General features: G+C 40.3%; 1 protein-coding gene across 1 annotated transcript in view; it reads left to right on the forward strand.

The window, feature by feature from the left end:
• The first annotated feature begins 4,666 nt into the window (after positions 1-4,666).
• The window catches only part of stard10 (StAR-related lipid transfer (START) domain containing 10), an 18,897-nt gene continuing 13,097 nt past the window's right edge, over positions 4,667-10,466 (forward strand). Inside the window, exon 1 of the mRNA XM_053321556.1 lies at positions 4,667-5,562. Coding sequence (XP_053177531.1) covers positions 5,404-5,562 — 159 coding nt within the window. The 5' untranslated portion in view covers positions 4,667-5,403. The remainder of the gene's footprint in view (positions 5,563-10,466) is intronic.

Below are 10,466 nucleotides of genomic sequence, written 5' to 3' on the forward strand. Positions count from 1 at the left end.
TTCTTTTTACCCATGTCTCTCATTAGTGTCTGTTGTAACGTAAAAGAAAGTTAACCTTTCCCCAAACTGCCAGATATCTTCTTCTTGTTTTTTGAAACAAGACACAAGACCATTCAGTTACATTAATAAGGAACTTAGTGTCTTCATATTTTCAGTTTTTCTTTCTTTCCTTGTCAAAGTGCATCTGTCATACGTGCTGAATGTTGTTTCACTAAGTAAGTCTTGAATAACCTGAATGTTAATAGCCTTGACACAACAGGAGCACTATTGTTCCTTCCTTCATAGACCTTTTTAATAGCAGAAATGTTGATTTGTCCTGGCAGGTAAAGCCCAGGTGGAACTATTAATTATTATTGCAATGCAATACAGCAGATAGCAATGTTTTGACTTTTGACAGGTCAAAATATCTGCTAAAAATGTTTATTCAACTCTTATTCATTTTTCACCATGAATGATCAACCTCCTATGGCTCTGTGCCTCCCTATAGGGGGTCCGCCAACCAGTTTGAGAACCGATGGTCTAGACATACTTGTTATTTAGGATATCTGTGTTTCAGTTATGACAAATTGATTCATCCCTGGGAGAAAAGTCTTCTCTCACTCACTCATCTCATGAGTTCAGAGGTCAAGGAAGCGATGGAAACCGTGTGTCTCATTCACAGGCAAGGTTGGTGCAAGGTTGGTGCAAGGTTGGTGCATGACAACACACTCATTAAAAACAAATAACCCACCACAGCACCTGCCAGCCACCACAAAATGAAACGTTAAAGCAGAGGAAAAACTTGCCCTTTATATTTTCCACTGATCAACATATGTGGTAGTGACAAAGGAAGAACAAAAGAAAAATGTGACGTGCACCTTATTGAGGCCTCAAAATGTCGTGAGAACACCCACCGATCAAATTGAGTGAAGGAGGCCTATAATGTGTTTACACACTCCGAGATGAAAAGGTGGGAGACTGCTGAAAGAAATAGAGACAAGCAAGCACAGGAGAGAACAGAAACATAGTAACACAAAAATAGTTATTGAAAATATAAATAATATTTCATTTTTTATTATTGCTGGTTTTCTAATTACAATCCACTTTATTCAGTGAGTGTGTGATGTTTGTGCTGCAGAAGTTATTATGATCAGTGGAGGAAGAGTCATGTCAGAAAGACGTGGAGGACTCTCTATAATACTTTACACGTCAGCCCACAGGAGCCATGCGCGCCCCCGCTGCTCTGTGAACTAACTACTTAACAAAAAGTGCTGCTGTGTGGCGTGGTGTTGGCTCGAGTTGCGTTCAAGCGCTATGGGAAATATCAAAACCACAAACAACAGAACTCGGATGATGTACATTCATTTGATCAGGAGTTTTTTTGCATGTTCAGGTTTGAGTTAACAACCTTGCCACTTTATGTAGCCTGCTTAGATAACTGCGTGGTCATGGTGCCAGCAGTTCTGCATACATATAATACAGTAAAACTTTCATCCTCTTTCCATTTTATGTCTTTTTAACCTTCTACATTGTTTGTTCTTTTAATTTTATGTCTTTTTTTAGCCTTCTACATTGTTTACTCCACATTGTTCTATATTTTCTGTGTCCTTTGTAAAGAGTCTTTGAGCATAAATAAAATGTTATAAATAAAATGTATTATTATTATTATTATTAAAACTACTTGATTGGATATTGCACTAAACAACTCTTGGTATAATTATATTAAAAAGTAGACTTAATTGAGTTTCCCTTCCTGCACACCTTGCACATAATCCAGTTGGTTAATTGCTCAATAAACAATTTTCAACATTCAAAAATACTCCAAATGTGTTTTGCCTGTTTTGCGAAACTTGAATTAAGTCACTGCTTTAATTCAGCTGCTGACTTGTTTCTTTTCTCCAGCTCTACTGGTAAGATTTACCATAGTTGGAACAGGATACGTGTATGAAAACAGCTGTATAATGAAGATTAGATGGACTTTACACACCACTGTTGAGTTGTGGTTGGTGTTACTAAAATGGATTCAACATCCTATTATTTTACATCTAGCATCCAAAATATATTCTTAAATATTCAGCTAATGGGAAAGAAAAATAGAAGACCTATAGCGGTTGAAATATTGTCATGTTCATGTGGATTTAAAGATTAATTATCAATAATAATAAATGTGCAGATACTTTGTGCTCTTTTGTGTTGATTTTTGTCACCTAGCAACTGTAAAACGGTATAACTGTGCACGTTTAAAAGAAAAAATCTTTAGCCTTAACAGCATTTATTAGATAGATAGCATTTATTGTCCCATGGGGAAATCCATTTTCACAATCTGTCAGCATCACGCCCAAACACCACTAAACATTGAGCAACATATAAACACACACACACACACACACACACACACACACACACACACACACACACTGTACAAACACCACCAGAAATTGAACAATCGACACATTTATCACACTCAGGAGGGCTGGAGGTCCATATGGGGTTATTGGAGGAGGTTATTGAGTGCCGAGAAGACAGACGGGACCAAGCTCTTGTTGAAGCCCGTCTCCATCTCAGAGTCCTGAATCTGCGACCAGGCAGCAGCGGTGTGAAATGAGGGTAGAGAGGGTGATCCGGGTCGTTAGTTATTGTTTGTGCGAGGCGTGTGACTGCTCTGTGGTTGAGCTCGGTGAGGTTGGGTGCGGGATGGTTGATGAATTTGGATGCGGTGTGTGTTATCTTTGTCAGTTTGTTCCTGTTTTGATAAAGCTTATAGTTCGGGCTCTTAGAGCTCTTAGCTTATGCTGCTATAGGCTTAGACTGCCGGGGGACTCCCATGATGCACTGAGCTCCTCTCTCCTCCCTCTCTCTCTCTATCCATCCATCTATATCCATTAACATTCATGTACTGTTCATGCATTCAATAACCTAAACTTCTTCCCCGGAGTTGTCTGTGCTTTCTGGTCTCACAGGTAATCTGGGCCTGTAGACGTCTGGATGACAGATTCCAGTCCCGGACCTTCTAGCTTCATTGTTGATTTTCATTGTGCTTCTCTCCTCTATCCTTCCTCTCTCTCTTCTATCCTTCCTTTCTCTCCTCTATCCTTCCTTTCTCTCCTCTCAACACCAACCGGTCGAGGCAGATGGCCGCCCACTCTGAGTCTGGTTCTGCCTGAGGTTACTTCCTGTTAAAACCTGTTAAACTTGAGATAACGGCCTTGCAACGTGTTTCAGATTTTAAGGCACATTTTATCAGTATCTCTTTCCAGGTTTGATCCCAAACTGACAAGCCTGTCTGCAAAAATAATGTACACGTTTGGGACAACTTATTTTAATGGTCCGGCCCACGTGAGATCAAATAGGGTGGATAAGGGTAAAATGGGACATTGACTAATGTGGGACATCTAAGCTCCAGTGCATTTATCTCTTTTTCTATTAGATTATTTTAAAGCTAACTAGTATAAGGTATATTGTTTATTTTTATGTAATTACATGTGAACATACAGCCTACTTGTTTTTTAACCTAAAAACTGTAGGCCTTTGAAATTAAATGACCAAATATGGGTTTGCACATTTCAGAAGGTTTTGGCAGTTAAGGCTGCTTTGTAAAAACTAGTGTCCCATATAGGCATGGGATGATAACCGTGTTCAAGGTATACCGCGATATGAAAAGTCACGATAACCGGAACCGCCAAATTTACTGTCATACCGTTCCTAAGGTATGAGACGTTTTTAGTCTGGTCAAAGACAGGAAGTGCTGGTCAGAAATCCCTCAGGTGGTGCAGCTGCAGCGTAGAGTATCACGACCCCTCACACTGTCATTACAGATTCAGGTTAAATTAACATGTCTGTCTTTATTTTTCTCCCTCTTAGGAACATTTTAGAGCTTTAATCGCAATACCGCCATACCGTGAAACCGTGATATTTTTGCTTATGGTTATCATACCGCCAGAATCTCATACCGGCCCATGCTTAGTCCCATATGACAAAATCTATAAATCCTGAAACAATTTGGCACGAGGTATATTAATAATAACTACCATGTTCCTTTTGAGTACAATATCCAAAACTTGTCTTTTGATTTTAACAAAGAAACATCTCAGGGGTTTCATAATGATAGTGTTGATGTAATGTGTTGGAGTTATATGCAAATAATGTAAACAAGTCAGAATTGCAAAAATCGTCCCAAATAACCTCGACCCTTAAACAGGCAGGGGTGGAAAATAAGATGTTAATTATTCTGTTCATTTACTTTGATCTTACTAGGCAGCTCATTTGCACCAAAAGTAAACATTTCCACAAATAATTAAAAAAATATTTTGTATATTTTTGGATTTTATGAGTTGAATCTCCACCAGGATACATTGCCCACTATTAAGGTATAAAACATGTATATATGTATGTATCTCCTGGTGAACGTTGCCTGTTTAAGGGTTTTTAATCTACCATATATCTGTTTGTGGCCCTTGAACTAAAATGACCACCAACAAACTGTGAGCGGTGAGTTTTACGAGGAGCACCTGAAGGCATCACAGGAAGGCGTTTCCAATGAAGCCTCCGCTGCAGCGCCTGCTTGCCTGTTCTGCGTGGTTTCTCCTCCTCTCCTCCTCCTCCTCTCCTCTTCCTCCTCCTCCTCCTCTTCCTCCTCTTATTTCTCACCGCATCCCTTCCACCACCTGCCACAGCAGCGACGCAGCGATGGAGGGCTGCTGCAATTCATCATAATCTCAAGGAAGAGCTAAGAACTAAGAGAGAAAGAGAAAAGGACACGCAGAGGAAAAAGACAGATAAAGAAGGAGAGAGAGAGAGAGAGCGCGAGAGAGAGATATATAAAGAGGCGGATAGAGATAGAGAGTGAGAGAGAGAGTGAGAGCGGAAACAGAAACATATGGTTTATCTGAAGAGGACTGCTGAACCGGGCTGAAACTTATTAAACCACCATCATCATCATCAACTAAAACCATCGTCTTAAATTCTTTTATTTCATTTTCTTTTTTTTTTCTTTTTTCTTTTTTCTTTTTTTTTTGGGGACACTTTGTTTGCCTTACATTGTCGCGCGCTTCTCACCTGGCTGTGCGTCCACCTCTGTTTGATTAGTTTGTGCAGGGGTTGGATTGCGGTGGTTGAACCTCCCTGAACACACACACACACACACACACACACACTCTGACACACACACACACTCAGAGATCATCACAAGACGCGGTGCAGCCTTCTACAAAAAGCTTCTTGCAAGGAGGAAATTGAATTACCCAAGTTATTTCCACAGAAGAGAAGGAGGACACTGGCTCTCGGCTTCTCCTGCTCTTTTACCCTTGCACACCGTGTTTCCTCCTCGGGCCCAGCAGGAGTCTCTTAAACCCCCCCACCTTCCCCTTGCCCCCCCTACCTCCTCTCTTTCTACCTCTCTCTCCTTCCCCCCCTTTTTTCCGAGCCATGTCTGGACACACTGTGACCATCCCGGACGACCGGTCCTTCGCCAGCTTTAAGGCGGAGTGTATATGCGAGGAGGGCTGGAGTACCACCTACAACAAGTCGGGCATCACTGTGTGGAGCCAAGGTCTGGAGGCTGGGAAGTCTGTGCACAAAATTAAGGTGAGACTGCTTAACAACCCCCATATATATACAGGTAGCTATAAAACATATCAAAGGAAGAATATATTAAGGGAAAAAAGCTGCTATATGCAAGTTTATATCAAACATTAAAGCAACTAGGAGAGCAAAAAAAGAAACCCAGCTGCTGTGTAATCTTAGTTGGCAAGGAAGCGCTCTAGTCCCATATGATTCAAACTGCTGACATGCTTTTAAACCACTGCTTTTTTGCTGCATGATCCCTCTTTGTAGTAGTGCAGCAGGCTTTCTCCAACCCACTATAAGAGGCAAGAGCAAGGTTTTATTTATAGCGCATTTCATACACAATGGAAACTCAATGTGCTTTATATAAAACAGAAGAACATGTAATTTGGGAAACATTAAAACATACAATTAACCCTCCACTCCCCCTCTCCACACACACTAATAATAAAAACAAAGTACAGAAAAATAGAAAGAGAGAAATAAAATGCTAGAATAGAGCATTAAATATAAGATTGCAGTATAAAATAATGCTTTAAAATCATTAAAAAGGACATAGAGTGCAAATGAAAGATTAAAATGTAAAGTGATTTAAAAGAGCTCAATCATAATAAGCACAGGAGAAGAAGAGAAGTGTTTTTAACCTGGATTTTAAAAATGATTTCAGTTCCTAGCTGGTAGTTTTGTTCCAGTTGTGTGTAAAAGCTGCTTCAAACATGTTTAGTTTGAACTCTGGGCTCAACTATCTGACCTGAATCAGTAGATCTCAGAGCTCTTACTGGGTTTATAGTGCAGAAAGAAAGAAAACCATTTAAATGACACAGCAAACTACCACTTTACCCCCTTTTCCTCTTTTCTCCTTCTCTCCTTTGTAATCACACACATACAAAAAAAAAAGGGGGGGAAAAAGCACAGTATCATTATGAGTGCCAAACACACACACACACACACACACACACACACACACACACACATCCACCAATGTTATATTCACTGATGTGTCTCTTAATGTGCACAGTGGGGCGGATTCACTGACTGACTGTAAAGAGAAGTGAGAGCCGGAGAGGTAATCTCTGGAGGCAGGTTTAATTCTCTCTGGAGAGACACATCATCCTCTACTGCCACAGTCAAACTATTTCCAAGCCTTTCAAACCAATTGTGTTTATATAAATCTATTAGTTAGTGTTCGTTTTATTAGCTTATAGCATGCTAAGCTAAACTGCGCCGTCGGTCGGTCGGTCGGTCTCTGTGTTATTCTTTATAATCTTGTCTGGGGTTTTTGGTTTTGCATACAGTTTGTCATTTATTTATAACACACATAACAGGGAAGTGAATAAAAGTGCACCAGGAAATAGCACAATAGACAATACACACGTGACTTAAGGCTGAAAAAGTTAAAAATTAATCCGTTTTTATAATCATTTATGTCATTTATTGAGCAGTTGTAGACTTTTGCTACTTTTCTGTTTTCTTATAGGATCATTTTATTGTTTTATTGACTGTTCTTTCAGACATCACTCACTGATAAGATGCAATGGCCATTACTCATTACACACATCTCATACTTAACACTGAATGATTAATCAGCCTCTCGATCTGCATATGTGCACAGTAGTAGTGGTGGTGACAGTAGTAGTGAGATATTAATAATACAAGATTCAGTAGGTGGAGAAGAAATGTAGACACTCCTCACATCGCTGTTTGAGTAAGTTAATGTGACAAGCATGTGAAAGTACGTATAACGAGTCAACTTTGTTATCTTGTCAAATAGCAACCCTGGCTGGCAGTTTATCTTTAGTGCCAATGTTTGTCTTGGGAGTCGATGTGGAGGCGTCACGAGGACAGTGATGATGTCATTCTAAACTATCGATCAGCTGACGTTTTACTTTTGATCTTGGTCGTGAACAAAAGTCATAAAAGAGCAAACACTCATTTAGATTGTCTTCACACTAGGCTGTTGCACTCTTGCATGAATATACAAAATGAAGGTTTCATATGACTTTCAGTTCCCTTTTTAACTTTTTTTATGAGTACTCTATTATCAACATCACTTCAGTAAAGAAAATGTTTTTGTTTTGTTTTTAGCTCCACTGATCTTTCTCACCCTTAACTCGCTGAAGTTGCCTGTTCATACATATAATACATATAATCACTAGGGCTGTCAGTGTTAACACGTTAATGCAATCCATAACGCGTTCATTTTTTTAAATCGCATTTTAATGTTGAAAGCCTTTTTGTCCCTTCTACTCCCCCGTAGACGGCTCCTCTAGCTGTAGCGCTATGCTTTGAAGTGGCCTCCTGCAGTAAACCTACCGCGCTGATGGAAAGTAAGAGAGCTACTGGACTTTTGAACGGCTTGTTTAACTTTAAAACACTTCCAGACGCTTCAGTTGACAAGTCAAAAGTAAAATGCAACCTGTGTCAAACGGAGTTTAACTACCACCGGAGTACGTCGAGTTTGAGTTAGCACCTCCACGCTAAACACCCAGGTGCAGCCAAGCGAGCCTCAGCTCCACCAAAGTACCATTTTGGAGTGTGGGAGTCGCAGCAGAGCCGTGATTGATTCCCAGTTAAGACACTCTGGTAAGAAATGCTTTACATTATGGGCTTAAAACTGCCTTCAAATGGAAAATAACAGGATTTTAAACATGCAATTCAAAACGTGATTAATCGTGATTAACTATGGAAATTCTGCGATTAATCTCGATTTAAAAAAATGTATCGTTTGACAGCCCTAATAACCAAGCTGATGATCCCACAAGATTTGACAAAAATGTTCATGGGCGCAACCCAGATACTCAGCTCTCCAGCTCGTCCCACAAATGCATGTTCCTTACAAATGTGGCTTCATTTAAAAGGGAAATAAACAGGATTTCCAACAGTATACGCTTTATTACCAAGAAGCATCATTACAACAAAGAAATAATCTACCAAACACACATTTCCTGCTAAGTGCTAAATTTACTCAGGTGATACAAAAATATTTGAATAAATAGTGAGAGGTTTTAATCCAACGTGAAGCAGCAAGCCTCGTTTGCTATTCACCGTTTTGACCAAATCTAGCATCAAATGAGACGTACAGCCCCCCTGGAAAATATTAAAATTGATCAGGTAAGGAGCGCTTTGGTAGCTGAGTAGTTACTGCGTAGTCACATGCGTCCCTGGTTCAACTCCGACAAAGGACCTTTGCTTCATGTCATCTCTCTCTCTCTCTCTCAATGCTTAAAACATGATATTTAAAAAGATCGAAAACAAAGATAGCCCTAAATGCGCCAAAATGATCCTATTTCAGCATGATGCTAATGAACTGAATATTTTGGGTTTTGGACGGTTGGTCGGACAAAACAAGACATTTTTAAACATCAACTTGAACTCAGAGAACTTTTTTACCAATAGACAGAATGATTAATTAATAATGAAAATGATTTAGTTGCAGCCTGACATTGTTTTATCATACTTATAACACATTTTACTACCAGTGTGTTCAGTCCTTACTTACTCATTTCCATTTTGGCAGTGAACCTGACTGACGTGTATTTTAGTGCTTGACTGGCTCAAAACCAGTAGTGTTGTCACTCTCCAGACTCTTAAGATAGGTCTGGCTTCACAGCTGACTGGTTTTTGGGAAGGTTGCACACTTTAAATCCTTTAAATGTTACTTACTGAGCTGCTTTAATCTGTCAGTTATTTTTGAATACCCTTTTTTTTCTCCTCTTCTATATAATTTACTTTGATAGAAGCTAAACAACCTCTCGACCATGTGCTTGAGCTTTCCTGCTGTTTTAACTGGTGTATCCGGGTCTGAGGGGCGTGAGCAAACTGCCAGGTGTTTACTTTGTTAAATAAAGTAGTGTGTGTGTGTGTGTGTGTGTGTGTGTGTGTGTGTGTGTGTGTGTGTGTGTGTGTGTGTGTGTGTGTGTGTGTGTGTCTGTGTGTCTGTGTGTGTGTGTGTGTGTGCGTGCATAGGGGTGTTATCTTCATGAGCAGGGGACACAACAGTAGCCTCCTCCTCTATCTGTCTTTGTACCTGTGAGGCAGGTTCTTTGTGTGTGTGTGTGTGTGTGTGTGTGTGTGTGTGTGTGTGTGTGTGTGTGTGTGTGTGTATTTTCTAAGTTTGCCTTGTTTTCCTTTGTGTTTCCTCGAGGTGTGTGTGCTTCAGGAGAGGTGTATCATGTCTGCAGAGTGTGTGTGTGTGTGTGTGTGTGTGTGCTTCAGGAGAGGTGTATCATGTCTGCTATGTGTGTGTGTGTGTGTGTGTGTGTGTGTGTATTTTGTAAGTCTGCCTTGTTTTCCTTTGTGTTTCTTCAGGGGGTGTGTGCTTCAGGAGAAGTGTGTCATGTCTGTATCAGCAGGCTACTGTGTGTGTGTCTCTGTGTGTGTGTGTGTGTGTGTGTGTGTGTGTGTGCGTGTGCGTGTGTGTGCGTACGCAGAGGGTGAGGTTCTGCTTATTCATGCTTTTTCATACAGGACAGGTGTGTTTCCTCTCGACAGCTCTGCAAACAGAGCCAAGCACAGCGATTAGAGCTTGGGCGGGGTCTCTATCTATAACTGACACTTTATCTTTATGTAAATATGACAGTTATAGGAGCTTTATTTTTGCATGTTACAGCTTTCTATCTCTCTCTACCTCTCATTGTCTTCTAACACACAATCTGCCGCTCAACTAAAGCACGTTTATTCTCCTGAATTTAATGTTTTTCTACACAAAACATCAAACTCATCTTCATTCAAGGGCCACATACAGCACAATTTGATCTGATGTGGGCCGCATCACTAGAAGGAAGGAAGGAAGGAAAAGAAGGAGGAGAAGGAAGAGAATACAGGAAGGAAGAAAGGAAGGATGGAAGGCAGGCAGGCAGGAAGGAAGGAAGGAAGGAAGAGAAGAGAAGACAAGAAGGAAGGAAGGAAGGAAGGAAAAGAGGGAG

Source organism: Scomber japonicus, chromosome 6, assembly GCF_027409825.1.
Source record: "Scomber japonicus isolate fScoJap1 chromosome 6, fScoJap1.pri, whole genome shotgun sequence".
Classification (NCBI taxonomy): Eukaryota; Metazoa; Chordata; class Actinopteri; order Scombriformes; family Scombridae; genus Scomber; species Scomber japonicus.